This window comes from Meleagris gallopavo, chromosome 6 (assembly GCF_000146605.3).
Source record: "Meleagris gallopavo isolate NT-WF06-2002-E0010 breed Aviagen turkey brand Nicholas breeding stock chromosome 6, Turkey_5.1, whole genome shotgun sequence".
In the NCBI taxonomy this organism is placed as follows: Eukaryota; Metazoa; Chordata; class Aves; order Galliformes; family Phasianidae; genus Meleagris; species Meleagris gallopavo.
In genome coordinates, this window is record NC_015016.2 from 19,719,619 (window position 1) to 19,739,856 (window position 20,238).

General features: G+C 42.1%; 1 protein-coding gene across 1 annotated transcript; it reads left to right on the forward strand.

The window, feature by feature from the left end:
- The first annotated feature begins 2,437 nt into the window (after positions 1-2,437).
- On the forward strand, positions 2,438-19,695 carry LOC109368363 (cytoplasmic dynein 1 intermediate chain 1-like). Its single transcript, XM_019616759.1, has 6 exons — positions 2,438-2,486; positions 3,876-3,965; positions 11,699-11,861; positions 12,983-13,082; positions 17,849-18,003; positions 19,623-19,695. Exons 1-6 carry the CDS (start codon positions 2,438-2,440, stop codon positions 19,693-19,695), a joined length of 630 nt encoding a protein of 209 aa, XP_019472304.1.
- Positions 19,696-20,238: the final 543 nt, after the last annotated feature.

Consider the following 20,238-nt stretch of genomic DNA (forward strand, 5'->3'; position numbering starts at 1 on the left):
TCTCTGAACTTCCCCACGTCAGATATGCTCTTACACAGGGAAGGGCTATTTGTATTCAGGAACAACAAAGCTGTCATCATCTCCCTGCACAATTTCTGCTATGGCATATGCAGGCTAACTGGTGTGTGTGGAAACAGCTAAGCATGTAGACACTCACAGACTCTTCAGTAAATGTACACTCACTGTTATCTTTCTCTCATTAAGTAAAAGAGAGGAAAATGAATGCCAAGGCATTTCCCATTCTGTGAAGTATATGAATGTGCACAGTCAATTGCACATACGCCTGACTATCCTTATGCACAGTCACAAATGTATGTACTATGAACATGTACAAGCATGCATACATCAACATTAAATAGTGAAAGATACATATAAAAAAGAAAAAGCAATGGCAAATAAGCATTCAGGTTGCAAAGCCAAGTAACATTGAATATTCTAGAAGGCAGGTTCCCTGGACATCCTTAGTTAGCCCTTTTGAATATCTGTGATGATACAGTTTTTATTATATGATAACATATGGTGATTTTTTTCCTTAAGAGATGCCTGTTTCTGCCAATCAATAGGAAGTCAGCTTTTTAACATTTCTAGTTCTTGTTTTCTTCCACTCAGTGTTCTGGCCTCAGATCTCATGTCCAAATGTTACACTGGACACAGAGAACATTGATTGCCTTCCAACCTTTTATCTCTAGTGCGCCCTGTACAATATTACCAGAGTCATGCAAAAGTGCTGAAGCACAGAGAAAAGGGGCAAAACTGTCTGAATGACAACAATTAGTCAAAACCAACAGTGAGAGATCTGGAAGCTTTTGCATGCATAGCATTTCCATAGCACTTTCCATTCAAAGCACAGGCTCACTTGACTTCAGCTTCCCTTCATTTCAGACCCCACGTGTCTCCTGTGAGCACCCAGAAAATGAGGCCAAGCACTCAAGAGGGAGGAAATTCCAGAATGATGTCATCATGCCTACACGTGGGGAGTGGAGGGAGCTAATCGTGCCCAGGCAATCCAAATTCTGGCATTGCTAGCATTTTAGCATTTGGCTCACAACCATACCGTTCTTTTAGCTGAATTTTTTCTTTTGAATATGCATACATTTCTCCGTAAATAAATAAGGACGTCTGAACTGTATCAAACCTGCTATAAGCTCTTGCACAGTATTCCCAGTAAAACTGATATATTGATGTGTGTGCTTTTGGACAAAAAGGCATGGCACGTGTTGTAACAACCTTTGGTTCTTCTTCCTGTTGCAATTAGATCTGGGGAAATCTAGGGAAACGTGGATTAGATTGTTCCCAGAAGGGGAAGGAAGGGGAGTAGAGAAGATCTACCTTAATAGGTGCTGAAGTGTCTCTACAGCCCCTGCTCCAGCTGTGCCATAGTCTTTAGTCCTCTGCTTTAGAAGTAGGAACAGCAATAGACAGACAAACAATTTGGCACACAGAATCAGGGAGGTCAAGGACTTCTGTGGGACAGGAATATATTTACTTCATTACAGTCTGAAAACTTGCTACAAAAGAGATTCTCAGGTTTCATGTTTGCAGCATTGTCCCTATGCATTAGCAAATTGCAGGGCGAGTGTTGAAAAGCGTAGCATGCTGCCTTAAAAATCACACGATTTCAGTTGAGTATTAGGGTTTTCTTGTTGTTTGCTTTCTGCATGTTTTCTCAAACCATTCATCATTTGAAACTTCCCTGTGCAAGCAGACAGGTTGGAAACAGGTTAAAAATGGAAGCTGAAATCCATATATAAACAACTAGCCCCAAGAGCTGGTGCTCTAGGGAATGAAAACTTGTAAAGCAGGACTCACAAAACTCCTGTGGGAGTTGGCTTCATTACGTATCTACCATAAGTGTGTCTGTGTGCATTTATCTATACTCTGTTCTGATCCTATCTGTGTGCATGTGTACCTGAGGTTAGCACAGTATTCCTTTCTTTCTCTGCTGGTCCCTGCTCTCTCTTCTCATGCTTCTCATCTGTTCTTTGAAACTAGGAATGTCTCTCTCTCCTCTGTGCATCCTCACCTCTGCTAGGCTGAGAACAGATGGACCTTTTTACACTTCTGTGTGTACCCATGGTGAAATACACTCTCTCACCTTCTGCTGGTGCTGTGGGATGCTAGCTGCATTTCGGACAGTGGGCAGAGCAGTGTATGTGCTCTGTTGACTTAAATACCCTAGTTTACTCGCTAAAAACTCTTTCAAGGAATAGATAGGGTACCTAGGGAAACGCGATTACCAAGTGAGGCATCAAAGTGTGTGCAAATTGTACCTATTCCCTCCTTTTCTCTGAGCTTTCCATTTTTTCCTCAGTAGTGGTAGGGAGAGTGATGGCAGATCTTATACCAAGATTTCATTATTTTCCTAAAAGGGAAAAGCATACTGCCCGTGCTGAGACACTTCCTTGGTTTTGTGGCTAAGTCATGCTCTGTAGCTGAGATGTCAGCTAGCAGCCAGCACTCTGTAGGCTTCAGGGAGGAGTCTCCGGGTAGGCAAAGTGATGGGAATAGAATGGTACCTATTAGGTTACTGAAAACAAAATGCAGCTGTGTGTTACTGTTGGCTGAATGCAACCTGTCAGCAGTAACATCTCTGTGAGAAGCTGGAGCTGATCATAGTCAGCCTGCACAGGAGAAGGTGATGGTAGCCAAGCAGCTCGAGCATCACAACAATGTCCCTTGCTGCCGCCAGACCCACTGCTAATGTGCTGGTGTTAGAGCAGTGAGTGGGCCTGCAGCAGGTCATGTCCTGATAGGCCATACGGTGACAACTGGGTTGCTCAGAAAGCCGCAAAGGACCTACGACAATTTTGTTAATGGCTGAATGCCTCAGGCCAGGAGAATGTTGTTCTGTCACACAGTGGACCCAGCCAGTGCAACAGTACTTACTGTGCCTTGATGGTATGTCTTTGCTCCAGAACCCTTCCCTGCACAGCCTAATTGTTAATTACTGTAACTCCCACTTTTAGTATCACTTCTATTGTCAGTGTTAGCAGTTCACTGAATCTGTGTTTGTACCCTCTGGACGATGTGAGTGGGCTGAATGCAGGGCCTGAGCTCTGGGGAGTGTATTGCATTGCTCTAGCTGGAGAGAAGTAAGGAGGTCTTGGTCTGTCTTTCCAGCTCTACTGCATTATGTTTTGGTTTGGGCAGTCAGAACTGCTCTAACTTCAGACAGGCATAAGGAAAGGAAAGGTTTGCCCTTCTGAATAAAACAAGAACATGTGAATGTGGGGAGAGAGAAGAAGGGAGAGAGGCATTTGCATAGGTCAGGAAAGGTCATTAAAACATCTGGCAGTACTAACTGACATGTGTCAAATTTTAGTGTTCATTAAATTCATATTAATGCAAGAATGGCTCTTAAGCTCCAAATGCTGCTTTTGGTTGCTGTGTTCCCCTCGTTGATGGTGATGACTTTCCAGAACTGTGCCATGCTTATTTGCTTACTAGTGGCATCTGACCTGAGGTCAGACTTCTATTTAACCCCTTCCTGTAGGTCAAAAGATAAATTAATCTGCTGAGAATTGAATTGGAAATGAGGTGTCTGGATAACAGGTGTCCCAACTTTGGAATGGCTGCCAGGCTGAATCATGTTTGCATCTGTTCTCATGCCATCCAAGAAGTCATCTCCGAGGTCAAGGAGATATTCAGATGTTATCTGAGATAGGAAGTTGCCAGAGGGAGCACAAGTGGCAGGTGCCCTGTGTTAGGAGATTGTCTTGCAGTCTGGGGCTTTGTTTCCGAGAGGGACACTTTGAGTATAAAGTAAATGTTTTCACTATTTAGTAATAGATGATGATTTTTAAAAAGACAGATATATTATGTCCCTTTCCCCTAAAGTGGAGAATCTCACAATTTCTTTTCATTGCTTTTTTCAGAGGATGAAGATGATGAAGAAATGGTGGAACCAAAAGCACAGGATGACTTAGAGACGGAAAATCAAGACCAGAAGCAGGAAACAAAAGAAGGTACTTTAACAAACAAAAATAATTTTGTTGTATTTTTAAAGGACTTGATCCAGCACGTAGTTATTCCACAGGTACTTCTGTTACAGGGAACAATGCAAGAATGAAATGGTCACAAGTTCTTTTGATTCAGGGCTTCATTAATGGTATAAAAGCAAAAAACTGTATCCCAGTGACCCAGCATAAGATTTCTGCTGTTCAGAAGAAGCAACATGTCCTCATAATTTGGAAGCCAGAGATTTTTGGATTCCAGGACTGGTGCTTACTTGTCCTCTGGTTTAAGCAGCCTACTTAAGTGAAAGATTTAAAATGTGAATGCCGGGCATTCCAGCAGCTCCAGAGAGCTGGTTGATCTTCAAAGGTACTTAGAGCCCATAACTGTCTGTCTCCTTGAGAGGGGCAAAATTAAACCTGGTGGGGCCAGGCATCTTCCAGCAGAATGCCATTTCAATGGAAAATGTAGACTGTCAAAACATTCTGTGGGAGCTTTCCCCAGGGAACTTAAGGCCAAAACTGAAGCCAGGCAGTCCCAGGTCTTCTGTGTCTTTGGATTGAGACATTCTCAATTGTTACAAGGGACAGAAATTCAGGTTACAGACTCTTTCTTGTACAAGCCTGTGTCAAAGTGGTTTATGTCAGCACTGGACACACTAGATGCTCTTGGTGCCTCCCATTTACTTTGACCCATTCTAGGAGAAGGATGTGAAGTTTCTTTGGTCTTCCACATCTGGGAATTTGCTAGAGTATTGACTGTTTCGCATGGAATTTGGGAAAAGGGCAGAAATACCAGCAAATTCACTATGAGAGGAAATTAGTTTCTTGTTCAACATTTCTTAGCTTTTTATTGCCAGGTTTGCTCATTGTACTGTACACTACACCTTATTGAAAGGTAACTTACTTCCTCAGGTAGAGCCTAAGTCACTTCATGCTGTAGTGATCATAGCAGGATGATTCTGTGACCTTGGTTTTGTTTTTCACAAGACGGACTCATTATAGAAAAAATGTGGAGTTAGTTTACACAGAAGCCCATGAAATCACTGACTGTGACTGTGAATAAGCAGTGGGTGTCTACATGACTAATGTCAATGTCAGAAAAAACAGAATCTGGTGTATAGTGACTGCCTTTTACTGTCCGCATACACTGGAGTAAGTTGCAGAACTAACCATACTGATTTGATTATGAATTAATCTTTCTTCTGTCTTAAGAGCATCATGGAAATCATCTGCTCCTAAATCCTACAGACCCCATTGTTCGTTTGGTTCTTGGGGAAAAGGGAAGGGGGGACCTCACTCCTTCCCCTTCACATCCTTCTGCTTCACTCACTGCCCCCAGGTACCACTGGCATGGGCAGAAGAAAGCAGCAGTGAGAGCAGAGACAGGAGTCACAGAAGAGTCTGCAGAGATACGAACAAGAGGCAGAGCAGAAGAGAAAAAATTTTCAAAAAATTATCTTTCCTCCTAAAACTGTGGGGTAAACTTACACATGAGTTCAAGCAATCAGTGGCCTAGCACAGTATCTCTTTTCCTAATGACAACAGGAAGCCATAAAAGCTTATATCACTGCAGTTATGCACTGTCCTTTGTTGCTGAATGGCCCTATAGGATTCAGCTAACAACTGATCCCATCCCCATCTATTTCCACATAATAATAATGCTAGCTGGAGAAAAAGCACAAATTCCTGTATGAAGAAAAGAAGAAAGAATCTAAATACACTGCAGAATTGATTTGTTCTACTTTTTGCTGGACTTTCAAGCAAGTCTTTTTGTGAACTTTGCTGACCAAGCACTACATCCAACATCTTCTATTTCTTTCAGACTTGGGGACATGCTTCCCTTCCCTACCTAGCAGACCATGGAAACGATAGCTGAGCAGAATTAGTTCAACACCAGTCCCTCATACACAAACTACAGAACGCAAAAACAAGGCACAGCTTGTGTAGCAGAACCAGCTCTGTGAGGTGCTAACAATTGACTGAGTTCAAGGAAGAAGAAAAGATGTTCATTGCCTGATAGAAAGTGAACTTGACCCGCAGTATGTGTCATGACAGAGATTAAATAGTGGCATGTTGATGGCTAGCATTAAATGCTGTGAGTCAAATGAAGCAATCATCCCCAGTCGACAGCGAGCGGAGTCCCATTTTTATTGTTTGGTGTAGCTCTTTCCCTTTTGGCTTCAGCCCTTTTGCCAACAAATTCCTGTTTTCCTCTCTGTTGTAATCACCCTTCTCATGTTCTGAGCAACATTCAGAGTTTGAAGCCATCGTTTGTGTTTCATGGAAGTGATTAAAACCATGTTACAAGTCAAACAGGAGTTAAGAACATTTCCTGTCGGTAGTGCACTCTGTGCGCCTACTCAGAATTAATAGCTTTTCTGCAAATTAGCACATAATGGGTTAAAAGCATGTTTATGTTGGCATTAAGTACTCTGGCTTCTTTTCCTCTGCAAGGCAAGACAATATTTTGCAAACTTTTTAAAGAATCTCTAATAGATATTATAGTGGCGCCATTCACACTGCTATATAGTAGTTAAGGCTGTGTCAGCACTTCCATTATGAATCCTGTTTTTCAGGGATTTATAACCCAGCCGTAAAAATTTGCTCTGGGCTGAAATTTGGTTTCAGCTCAGGGAGCACATTTTTAACAGATTAAAAAAATCAGCATGGCCTTTTTTGAGTTATAGGAGTGTAAAAACAAAAAAAAAAAAAGCAAGGGAGAGGGAAGTGTTCGGAGAGAGAAGCAGACAATTCTTTCATGAACATAACTCAAAAATAGGTCGGTATGAAAAATAATGATTGGATCCAGTCCCTTTCCCCCAGCCAATGGGACAGGAATGCTCTATTTCTATAATGGTATATTTTAAGAGGAAATGTGATTATTTTTTTTTTCTCTCTGTGGCTTATAGGTAGTTCAATTTAATTCTACAGAGATTTATTACACAGTTAATTTCCTCATCTTTCCCCCGCACTCCCCAGAGTTGCTCTGCAGGGTTGGTGGGACAGTGCAGCAGACCCCTGAGCAGGGCAGAGCCCAGCGCTGGACATGTCCCAGTGTCGCTGCAAGGAACACGAGACACCTGCCCATCTAGCATGACACCTCCATTACTCTGGGGAAGGAGGGCAGAGCAGTAGACCCACAGGGTGGGGGTAGGAGGTGGGGACCTGACTGCTGAGCTGCTGAAAGCGTATGAAGCCTGAAGACCCCACCATGTTTCTTCCACATGACTGCCGGCTGTCACCCATGTCTCACGCTGTGCTGGGAAGAGCCAAGTGTGGGATACCTGCTGGGGAACTGGGCTGGGCCTTGCCTGTTCCCAGCCTCTCCTGACCACATAAACAAGAGCCTGGTCCCAAATTGTGGCATCGGGTGGGATGGGGCTTTCCACCACCAGAGAGCTCCGGAGCTCCACCTCAGGCGCCTCTTTGTGTCAGGAGAAACCACATGAACAGCAGGACGGGCTGGGTCTTGAAAGTGGGCCTCAACCTGCATTTATCTGAAGCCCTGGATATATCCACAGAAACCGGCATGAAAGGCTGTGAAGGGGGAAGCTGGGATCTGCAGCTTCAAAGACCCACTGTGCCCTCCCTGGACATGGGCACAGGACCGTGTATCTGTGGTGTTCTCATGGTGCAGGTGGGGAGACAGTCCAGCTCTCACCAGACCCAGCATCAGAAGGAGGGAGGCAGGACAGGCTGGTGGCTTGGTCCTGCAGTCTTACTGGTGTGTATAAGAGCCTGCAATTCCACAGTTTCTCTGGCATCAATCCCACAGCTAGGGCGGGGGCATCCGTCTTTCCTGGCAGCTCAGCTCAAGGACACAGGGTGCGCTCAAGGACACAGACCCTCAAGTCCCTGCAGTGGGAGCAGCCTTGCCCAGCAGAGCTCTGAATTCAAGGCTCCAGACACTGCTTCCCAGCACTGAAAAATTCCAAAATGCGCCTCAAAATCTCCCATTCAGCAATCGCACTGTGCAGGGTCTTGTGTTTTGAACCTAATATAACACGCACATGGCATCCATCAAACTTGGACATGGCATATATCAAGTCTAACATAAAAGTGAGACACCAGAAAAACAGGAGGCTTGCAAGGATACAGAGACCAAGACCAAGAGCTACAGAGAGCTGCTCAGCATCTCACGGTTCTCACACCTTACATTTCTGCTGCGCTCAGTAGTCAGCACATCTGAAGTCTACATGGATTTAAATGTGCACTGAAAGAAATAACGCAGCTTGTAAAAGAGTTTTGCTAATCTCCTTCTGTCTCTTGTTATATCTCTGTTCTCATAATGAGGCTGCTTCCTGCTGTACTGTTTTTATTAGTTCACCCTTTCTTTCATTCCTTTACGCTTGCTAGTCTTATTTTCTTTTTTGCTTCTAATGGATTTCACTTATTTTGCCAGGATTTCACAATTGCTTACATTGCAGAAGAATATTCTACTATTGAACTTATTTAAATATGGATCTTTCTCTGGTTTTTAAATATCTTCTTGGTTCCCTCACAAGACTCAAACTGTGTTTATAAATACTTGTGAATTTGATCCTGCACTGTTATCACAACTCTTTATTTACCACTGTCCTGCTACTGTCAGATAAGTACGAGAGTGGAGCATTTTTTAGCTTAGTTCCTAGCAATGTAGGGAAATGCTTTTGTATCAGCTTTTTTTCCAAGAGGGGGGCTTCCTTTTTGGTAGCATTCATTGTTCGTCAGGCAGTGAGCATGTAACTTCCAGCACTGGGAAGCAAAGCGTCGTGTTGGGCTTTGTTAGACATGGAGGGTTAGATGAGGTATGTTTGGTTTTAACTCCAGGTAGTAAAGATACTTGATGGAAAATGCTGAGTTCTTCCCTAGAATTTCAGGAGATGCTGTCATATCACATAAGTCTCTGTAACAAAACAAGAAATACTTTGATCAGCTACTTATGTTTCTCATAGTTTTCCTTGAAGAGAGTCTGTGTCTCATGAAAGCTGAGATCAAAGTAACCAAAAGCCTCCAGATAGGAAGAGAAATTGCAGAAAATTACATAGATTCTTTTTATTTTATTCAGGGTAATGGACAGACAGGAACAAGGAGAAAATGGAAGCAGCTCTGTAAGATAAATGGTTAGAAAATCTTTAGAAAATCTTCATATTTGAGAGAACAAGCTTGCATGGTAGTCTTTTTTTTGTTTTTGGGGTTTTGTTTGTTTGTTTGTTTGTTTGCGTCTACTCCATGTATTCACGGTAGTTCAGAAATGTTTTATAGTGGAAAAAGTAAAGATGTTAACATTTTGCAAGGAGAGATTGCCTCAAATAAAACTTCAGAGGCAGACGAGTGAAAGAAGAAAATAAGGTTAAAATATGAAGCTTAATATTGCCAGGGGGCATCTGGTGTGTCAGTTGGGTGGATGAGGTAAGCTGATTTATGCCCTACAAACTTTAGCCAAGGTGTTTCTGATGCTGAAGAGGGTTTAATAAATAGACTGCTGGCCTCCCACAGATCGCTGCTAACTGCAAGGGAGATTTTGCTGAGGTAGAACTGCAATCATTTGTGTCTCCATTGCTTGTGAACACCCCACAGCTCCCAGGCTGTTTAGTTTTTGCTTATCTCCTTTCTATTGATCTTTTGTTGTATTTTCTTTGTCAGTGCAGGTGGGCAAATGACCAAATAATAAATTTATATCTCCAACCTGTACAGACTATTTGATTTAGCGAATAATCTTCAGCACTTGGAGCAGTTTAAAATGAGTTTTCTAGTTGCATTTGCAGTTATTTGCTCCCCTTTTATGCCGTTTTGCTGCACTGTCATGCTTGTTGCCTTTGATTCTCGGAAAGCGATGCTTTAGTGGTGACAGTGGGATATTGCCTCATTACAGGCTTCCTTGCCAGATAAGTTCCCTTAGTGCCAATTACAATTTGGTAGTGGATGCTGCAATAGGTCAACCTGTACTTTTTGCTAGTCATTCTCTTTTTTCACATGCATTGCTTCTGTCTAAAGCACTTAGAGGCAAATTGTGCTCCCGCCTTGGTAATAGTTGCTCTGCTGTGCAGGGGAACTGTGCGAGGAACAGAGATTGTCCCTGGATGTGTGGAGCGCTGCAGGGACCACAAACTTGGTGGCAGGAGGCAGAGGGCCGAGGCCATAGGAGACCATCAGGGCTCAAGTTTTAACTTCTTAGCTGCTTCATCTCTTGAGTGCGAAATTGCTTCTCTACCTTTCACATTTTTCTTTCCCTCTATATTTAGACTGAGATTTTGTCTTTTAGAGCGAAAGTTTTGAGTAGGTTAGGCAAACCTAATTGTGATGATAACAGCCTCTCCTGAGCACAGAGAGTGCTCTAGAAGCAAATACTTTGCAAATTGGGAAGCTGAGCACTGCACAACTGCTGGCCATGGTGTTTCCCCTGCCTTCTGTGCAAGATCCATCCTTGCCCCAGGGGCTGGCGGTGGAGTTGTATCCAGGCAAACACCTGCAAATGCCTCTTTGGACAGCTGTCAGCAAAAAACCCAGCATGAGCCACGGGGCATGGGATGGTGAGCAAGGGCTACATCCCTTTCCGTAACTCTACAGTAAAGCTGTCTGCTTGTGTCCATAATCATGAATTTGGAACAGTGTTCTCTGTTAGCATAACTCTTATGGTGCCAACAGAGCTTTCCAAGCTGGGAATTTGACACAGTTGCAAAGCTGGTTTGGTGTAACTGTACAGATGCTAATGGCATTTTTTGAAATATAAGTGATTCTGAAATACGACTAAAATGCTTGTTTAAAATCACATGCTGGCAAAGGCATAACTGACACAAAACTTTGCTATATTATCACTATGACCCTGCTGGTGTAATTGAGAACAGAATTTTGCACCGCAGCAATAACAGCATCCAACTTTCTTTCCTCAAATGCTCACGTTTTAACTGTAATTTACCAACAGGTCATTAAATGACGGAGAAGTGAAACTGGTGCTTCCTGAAATTTTCAGATGAAGGGTCGTGCTGGGAATACCCTTCGGAAATGAAAGAGTTGGTCCCTTTGTCAAAAGGAAAGGAGCAGCTCCATGTTGCAGGGACCGGGCTGGGCTGTCCTGCCTGAGACGACTCCCACCTGTCCCAGGCAGCCCTGGCCAAGGCACAGTGTATTTGTTGTTCTGGCTCTTAGGATTGCCTTGCAAGGAATTAATATGCCTGAGAGAAAATGGAGTTTGGTCGGTCACTTTAGATTTTGCTGCCTCAGAGAGCGTCTTCAGTTATTTACTTCATTGCTTCACAAAAGCCCGAAGACAAAATTTATCAGTGATACGAAGAAGAAATTGGAAGAAGGGAAGGGAGAGATTATGAGAGCCCTTTTAATACAAAGAACTGTACTATAAATTGAGCAGATGATTTTATCTTTGGCTCCTCTGACAGATCCCCTGTTACATAAGTGTTCTGCTTTTTCAAGCTAGGTATTGCCTAAATGTCAGTCAGAGCAATTTCCTGAAATAGGAACACTGTGTTTATTTTATCTGAGGCTTTAAGTATTTTCCATTTCAGAATAATAAATATGTAAGATATAGGATCTCTTCTATGCAAGTGCTACTTTCTGGTAACACACAGGAGTATGTTAAGATCTACTAAAAAATTTGTAGTCATGATTTTAAGAGTAGAGCTTTGATTTTTGCCCTGATGGTGCTACAGCAAGCTTTCATGTCTGAAGAAACTCAGTGAAGATGTTGATTCATTTGGAAAGGAGTGAAATGTCATACTTTTAACTGCATCTTTTAATTTCCCAAGCTCCTCCCAGAGAATTGACAGAAGAAGAAAAACAGCAAGTTCTCCATTCAGAAGAATTCCTGATATTTTTTGACCGGACAATACGTGTAATTGAGCGAGCTTTGGCTGAAGATTCAGACATATTCTTTGACTACAGTGGCAGAGACGTAGAAGAGAAAGATGGGTCAGTTTTGGTTTTGCTTACTTTTGTATAATAAGCTTATATAAAGAATACTAATTCCAGGAAGCATTGATTTTGAAACTAAACTAAATATTTATATAGTTAAGAAAGGGTTAAAACCTCCCCTTGAAGTCTTGGGTGAGTTTATTAGTCTAAATTATTTTGTAAAAGAGTTCCATACTTTGTTGCTGTTTTTGTTTTTTTTTCCCCTTTAAAGTATCACCCAGATTATTGTTGGTCTTTTTCAGTTTTTGGATGAGAGAATCATTGAATAATAATTGAAACATAGAAATGTACAGACAGATATGTAGATCTGCATGAGTACTTTAAGAGGCGTACATCTGTATGCTTTAATCCTGGTATTTCTGCAGATACTGCTGCCTCAGTAACAGATTACACTGTGCTGTGCACTGTGTGGCTGAAAATCACAGTCTCCCAAAGTGTCTGCAATCTAAACACGTACGACAGAAGGTGACACACTGCAGGTTCAGCAGTGGATGAGGAGTGCAAAAAGCAACACTTGCTAATGTGACAGGAAGTATTTGGGTTTCAGCAGCTGTGTATCCACTGAAGCCTCCTGGCAAATCAGGAGATGTGCTGTGCTGAAGTTATAGGAGGCTGCTCCAGAGCATCACCCCATGACAACTGAATGCAGTGGTGTGGCAGTGGTGCACCAGCACTGAGCTTCAGCCAGTCACAGTGGCGCCAGAAGGCATCTGCCATCTCCATGACTGGGAGAAGATACTGTAACTTGAAGATTTTGGGAGTCAAAAAGAAGAGAGATTTGGTTGTAGCTTGGACATGAAGGTTCAGAAAAGGAGATGCTGAATGCCAGGGTCAGACTTCGTCCTGGGAGACAAAGGTGGTAGAGGTGTCCCAAAAGAGCCAACTAAAGAAGGCAGGAAGGCAGTGGAAATTAAGAAATCTGGTTGGGTGAAATATGTATAAAATTTGTTCCATAGTGCAAAGTCATTACTCCTTCAGGACTGTTGGTAAAAGCAATTAACTCAAGGTGGCAAACTGTTCCAAAGGTCTGAGAAAAAGTAGTTGGAAACTTCTGCACTGATTTTAAGAGCATTTGAACTCTGTTACTTCAAAAAGTGTCACTTTGTTTGAATTCACAGAGATGTTCAAGCAGGAGCCAACCTTTCTTTTAACCGTCAGTTCTACGATGAGCACTGGTCAAAGCATCGTGTTGTCACCTGTATGGATTGGTCTCTGCAGGTAAGATGTGAAGCTGGAAGATATGCTTCTGTATGACTTCCAACTTCTCCCTAAAAAAATATGGCCAGCATCATTTTTACAGAATGAGTAAATGTGTGTTTCTCCATAATGAAGATTAGCAGACACCAGTGAATTTGTCTTCTTTTTTTTTTTTTCCTATATATGCTGCTTAATCTTCAAAGTCAGGATTTTGTATTAAAACTATAGGTAAAAACCTACCTACTCCCCTTTTTTTCTGCCCTCTCTAGTCCTTCATCACATGAAATTCCTTTTAGGACAAAAGCATTAAAATTATATTAATGAAAAATAACAAAATAATTAACATTTCATTTTAATGAGCAGTTATAAATAATAATATAGAATCACAGATTCTATATATTAAATTGAAAACAAGAATACAATTTTTTTTTGTTATTTTTGATTTTGATTTTTTTAATGTACTAAAACTCAAAGTGTAAAAGTGTCTGAGCAATTTGAAAAGATCAAAAAGAGGTCTTTCTGAAAATGTTGGATCCTCTCTTCAAGTTATGAAGGAGGAGACTGCAGCTGCCAGGGCACATGCTAAAGTAATGTGCCTGGAAGATATCCAAGATATGTGCACCACAAAGCGCTGTCATATTGCAAACTAAAACTGACTGGAGAGCTGCTTCAGCTTCCCCAAACCAATACAGCCGCATCAGCAGGGCAAAGAAACCAGGTTAATTAGTTACTCTGTTGGAGAGTTGGGATTAGTATGCACACATCATCACAGGTCCTGTCAAATTTTTTGGTCCTAGTTTCACTCCAGCTGCCCTCATCCTCTATGCTTCAGCTCCTTTTAGCCTGACCCTAAGCGTCAGCCTGGAGTGGAGAAAAGGAGCTGTTTTTCTTGGGGAGGGAACCAGGGAGTCTGCTTCAGGGTCCATGGTACAGATATAATGAAATTGCTCCAGGAGGACATAGGGTTGTTCCTGTGGTGTGTTTTTACTTAGGGAGAGGATAAGTAGCACAGGGCACGGTGGTTCTTGTATCCAACCCTATTGCCTTCCCCTCAAAATGGCCACAGGGCTGCTTCCATCACTCTGGGTGCTTCTCCAGGAGGGTGGCACATGCTGCACAAAGGCCATGCAGGCCTGACTGGGGCTGAGGTTGTGCTCACAGCAGCCCACTGCAACCTGCTCCGTGTGTGCAAAGGCTGCTTGCACCCACCTCATGCCCTGTGGGCAAAATGAAGGATTTATCCCATTACTATTGTACAAAATGTCAGTTTAAGAGCAGATACGCACTGGTGTGATGTGGGTGGCCTATAAGCACATATGGATTTCCACAGAAATCAAATATAAGCCTGAGGAAACACTTATCTTAGGTTGTTCACTTGTTCAGGGGCTGGAAATTACATGGAATTCTTATCTGATATTTTCCTAACAGGCAGCTCTGACTGTATTCCCAGGGTAGCAAGAAAAAAAGCCGCCTCAGAAGAGCACTGCCAAATGTAATTGCTCAGCCCCTGGGGCGCACAGACATGTTCTGCTTCCCACCTCTTTGTTCCAGGGTGGCCCCTCCCTGCCTTCCCCTACGTTAACTCCTAATGCTCAGCTCCCTGTCACCCTACTTCTGTGCTTCTGGGCTTCTGTGTGCCGAGGCTCCTCCATGCTGTTTGTGGAGCCGACTTGCCCCGAGGTGTACATTGTGGCTGGGGCTGGAGTCAGCTGGAGACCTTTCACCTGACCATTAGCTCTGCTTCTCACACACACTGCAGGCCATGGTGGTGTCCAGTGTGCCAAAAGGCAGCTCAAATAGTCATGGGAACTGCAGAATACGTTGCTCAATGTTCTGTCATAGAAGTGTTGCTGCAAAACATCCTGGGGGTGAATAAAAGCTTAATCAAACAAAGGGACTTGATGCATTGATGAAATAAGTTGTTCTGTTCCTAGTCACATGTAAAATACGATCCCAAACATGTGATCATTCATACCACCAGCTCCTTGATTTTCTTTGGAGCAAAGGGAAGATTGACTCAATCCTTCATCAAAGAACTGAGGGAAAAGCCCAGAAGAGTGACTGTAAACAGAGCATGGGATCACCTTGCTTTGTCTGTGAGAAGGTAACAACTTGCCTGAAGCTAGGAAAGCTACAGCCGCAGGGTTGTTGCTGTGTCCTTTTGACTCTCAGGCTGCAGCCCTGAATGCTTTTTCACACTGCAGCATTTCCATGGGGGAATTTCCTGGGACAGACGGATGCCCAGTGAGGACTGAACAGCTGTAAATGCAAGTTGATGGAACAGTCCGATGGATTTATGGTGGTGCACTTGGCTCTATTCTTGCAGAATCAGAAAGCCTCTTCTTGGCACTGTTCACCTAGATATGACTCTGGCGTCTGTGCAAACCTGAAACTGTATTTCCAGACTGTTGCATAAACTTTGATTGCAAAATCTACGTATAGACCAACAAGGCTTGAGTTGGTGTTTGTTTATGGCCAGATGCACTGTCAACCAGAATATGCTCACTAAACTCTCCAGAAGCATGAACAAACCACATACTGGTACCCGTGACTGTTCATGTCCTGTCTCCTACTGGTGAAGAGCTTGGCGATTCTGCCTGCTGAGGTAACTGCCCCTTCAATAACATGGGCTCATCCACTGGCCCAAATGGGATCTGACCTGCTCGGTAAAAATGAGACATGCTGGCAAAAGCCTTCTGCATGTGCTGCTTCTTTGGACCATAGAATCATAGAATCACAAGGTTGGAAAAGACGTATAAGATCATCTAGTCCAACCGTCTTCTCATTACCACCGCTACCACAAGCTACTAAACCATATCTCGCAGCTCCTTGTCCAGACACCTCTTGAACACTTCCAGGGATGGTGACTCAGCGACTTCTCTGGGTAGGCCATTCCAGTGCCTGACCACTCTTTGAGAGAAAAAGTTTTTCCTCGTGTCTAATCTAAACCTCCTCTGATACAACTTGCGGCCATTTCCCCAGGTCCTGTCCATTGCCTGGGAGAAGAGGCCAAACCCCTCCAGGGCCACTATGGGAGAGAAGGTTCAAAGGAAAAGCTAAACTCACTCTTCAGCAGTGGTTATAATCTGTCATGAGAGAGAAAAGAGAGATCTCAGAAGGCATTTGAGCAAAGGAAGGCAGGCTGGTGCAGCTGTGTCCCTAGAGGCTGTGTGGGATCAAACTACCTTTGGATGTCTGAGTTCTGGAGGAGGAAGAAGAGGTAGTTGCTCTGGTGCATGTTGTAAGTCTCACAGAAGAGGTTTGGGTGCCCTTACAAGCAGTGCCACCAGCCAGGCTCTAGTGGAACATAGATGCCCCCCCATCAGAGCCACCTTCTTCCAAAAAGGGGAAGGCGCAGCTGTGGTAGCCACACGCCATTGTTGGTTCTTCCACCCATGGTTCCAGGATCTGACTCAGATCTCTTACATGAAATGATAGTTTGAATAGAACGATCATCAGCTCCATGATGTATTATCCATGGAAATGTACCCAAAGTGGGAAAGAAGAGTTGCTGTTCACAAAAGTTACAGCTGTATGCATTATTTCTTCCAAATGGATTTTGAGATCAGAGGGCATCAAGCCACACTAGTAATGATAGAAAAGAGTGTAATTTTTAAAATGCCTAGTGTGGATCGAATTCATAGCTCCCAGCAGCATCGCTGGCAGTTCCTTTGTCCCGCTTCCTTTACATCTACCAGCTGTGCTCTTCCCCTATGAAGTGGTGAATGGTTTGGCAGGAACTTACCTGGGAAAGACAGTGACAATGACTTGCAGTTCTCATTGGGAAATTTTGAGGAAAAGCATTCCTAGTTTACAAGAGGAGGATGTGGGTCCAACAAACTGGGGCTGCTAGATCATTGGTCTGCCAGAATCTGTGTGTTCTTCTCCAGATGTGCCATAAGGTCCATTACCCTACCTGGACTATTTAGAGGGAAGGGCAGGGGTTACAGAGTCGCTGGGTGTCAGAAATACAGGAAATATATGATATTATGTATAGCTATGCATATATATATATATATATATATATATATATACACATACAGGGCAAATACATATGTGTGTGGTGCATATCTACTTATATACATCAGTGGAGAATGCATGCGCTAGAAAATATGAGTCTATTTCAGAGTGCTCATTGGAATAGTCTTACTGAGTCAATGGAATTGGATGTCACCCTGAGCTTCAGCAGGTGACCTCACCATCTTGCAAAAGTGAGCAAAATTTGTTTGCTATTTGAATCATCTGAAAGAGCTTTCAAGTTATTTCTATGTATAAGTGAATAGGAAGAGTGCATACTGAAATTAGAAGGAATAGTTTTCTGAGATGCTGAGGAATTGTGAGTTTCAGAATAAGTGATATTCTCACACTGATTTTACCATCAAAATCAATTAAGACGATGGTTTGAAGAAATGGTTAAGCAAATACATTACAATTGCTCAAACTCAGATTTTTCCTTTTAACTGTATTCCTTGCTTTACTTCCCTTTATGAATATCCTGTAAGTTGTCTTTTCTGAGAATTATATGCAGAAAATAACATTGCCTTTGTGATATGTGAGAATAACCGATACAGAGCAAGGAGCAGGGGCTTTAAGGACATCAGGGACAAGTAAAATTTGAAACTAAAATGCAGCTAAATACTGTGGTTGAACTAGCATGTATTATAATTAAAACCAGATATTCCATATGTAGAGTGAGATTATTTCTCTCTCGTCTGATTTCACATGCCTTCTTCATCATCCAGTTTATTTCATTCTCTCTCTCTCCTTTTTTTTTTTTTTTTTCCTAGTACCCTGAGTTGATGGTTGCATCTTATAACAATAACGAAGATGCTCCACATGAGCCTGATGGGGTAGCCCTGGTATGGAACATGAAGTTCAAGAAAACCACACCAGAATATGTTTTCCATTGTCAGGTAAGACAGAGGAAGCCATTAATTTCATGGTAGACAAAACAGAGTTTACTACATGGTGCATCTGCTCAGTGTTTATATGAAGAAGTTGAGGTTAAAAATAAGCGTTTTTGGAAAAAGTACAAGCAGCAGTCCAATGTTTTGAGAAGGAATCCAGCCTTCTTGAACAATACTGCAAGCTTGTCAGGGACTGTGTGTCATTCTTGGTCTATTTAAAACAGTTCCTAAGAGATTTAGTTTATAAAGCCCTTGCACTTATGAAGTAACTGTGGTGTACCACTTCCTCATCCAAACAGCAACATATGCTTTCCCACCCACGTTAGCTTCCTCGCATCCTTTGCTGCCTACCCTTGCCTTGGCTGTGTTCAGTATCATGTTCTGCCTTTCAAATTCTTAAGTACGCTGTGCATTTCTGGGCATGCGTCTAGCAGCTTGATAAAAACTTTCTTGATTACAAGGATTACTCCACCAATTCCCATTTGACGGTCCCTTATGCTAGCTAACCAGTATTTCACTTCACTCAATGCTACTTTATGACCATGGTGTTTTGGAAAGTCTATGAGCAATTCAAAAATAGCTGGATGTTTTATTTCCATAGGTCTATTTACTCTTCTTTTCCCACTGCTTTTCTGTGTGAAGTGGCACAGTCTCATATTGACAGAAATGTCAATTGACATTGGCTCTCTCTCCATCAAACTGTCCAAATTGTGGAACAGAACTTGGGCCAAATTTCCAACTTCTTTATTAATATCCTTTTGTGGTAATTAAATACAGGACAGTGGCGTTCAGAAAGCCATATGGAAAAGTTTCAGCAAGTAAAACTTAACAATCAGAGATTAGTAAAATGCAGATTATTCTGCGGTAAAAATTGTTTTTCTTGGAAGGATATGTATTACCTGGCTAATTGTGTAAGCTAAGTGTCATTTTACATTCAAGGACCAAACATCTTTTTGAACTATTTTTCTGTTTGGACTTGGGTACATTATCAGATGTAGCATAGTGGGAGGGAGTTGCTGGAATTGAAGTTAGTGCTTCAACCCGATTAAGTAACCTTTAATTCCGGGCATGTTTTTCTAATTTGCTATACTGAAAAACAACTTCACAAGGAGTCTAGGCCTGCTCAGAAAATATGCCATATAGATTTTTATATATGTATTTGTATGTGCATGTGTGTGTATTGCCTTTGAAATGAGAACTTGCATTTTTCTGGATATCATATTCAGCAGACTGATGTGTTCTTTCAGAATGCTTAAGATCTTAGCTTAAATCCTGTGCTCAAATTCTTCTAGGATGTACAGGCAGCTTGATGTTTTAAACAAAATATGCAAGAGAAGAAACTGCCCACTACAGTTTTGGGAAGAATAATCTTTGAACTATGCTGATTTTGTGAGTTAATCGCTAGATTCAGAGTAGACCTACTGAGTGCACAAAGGAGAGATTGATTAGAGGCATAACAATGGTCTGTTAGTTAAAAAATGTCTAGTTTTAAAAGTCAGTACTCTTAAACAAGAGGAGGTATGACTCAATAATTGAAAGCACTGAGACAGGCTATATTTTCCATTAGAAAAACATACGTAGGCAAAGTTTGAAGATTTGTGCTGGGTGGGCTTCTGTCTAATTCCCCCATTAAGTTGCATGTTTCACTTTTTAGTACGGGAGCCTTAAAGCCTGTGTATTTTGAGAAACACATGTGGTACTATGCTTTCACGTGCATCCTGGATTAGTCATATTTCAGTGAAATTAAATCAGTTCTTGTATTTGTGGAAAATGTTTATTTTCTTGGTCAAACTGTCCACAGATAATTTGCATTATGCATTTGTTAGGAGTTGTAATCATGTTCAAATCACCATTATTAAGCTTCTGATATGTGGAATGTCCTTTGCATCTCACATTGGACAAGGAGACCCACATTATATAAAGAGGGAAGCAAAAAGTATGAGACTTGTCTCTTGTACTGAGTCTTGTGCTAACTGATTGAGATGGAAGATGAGAAAAAATATTTTCTTACCTCAAAGTCTGGAATTCATTTATTCAATTAGTGTAAACCTACTGTATTATTAGTTAGCCCCATAACATTTATATTATTATTTTGCAAAAGAAACATTCCCTGATTCAGTCATTTATCTAGGTCTTCTGTGAGACATGCTCAATTTTTCTTCAGCAACACGTGGCCTTATATCAGTCCATCCTGGTGGCTAGAGATGAACACACCTTGGGTTAGCAAGATATGACAAACATACATCTTCAAGCTTATTTTCCCAGTATAT

What these genes read in the sequence shown, in the direction of transcription:
- LOC109368363 (XM_019616759.1), top strand. Translation starts at nt 2,438, where the DNA reads ATGTCAGCTAGCAGCCAGCACTCTGTAGGCTTCAGGGAGGAGTCTCCG. An exon ending in GAAGCAGGAAACAAAAGAAG is followed by an intron (nt 3,966 to 11,698) that starts GTACTTTAACAA and finishes TAATTTCCCAAG; the next exon opens with CTCCTCCCAGAGAATTGACA. An exon ending in GACGTAGAAGAGAAAGATGG is followed by an intron (nt 11,862 to 12,982) that starts GTCAGTTTTGGT and finishes TTGAATTCACAG; the next exon opens with AGATGTTCAAGCAGGAGCCA.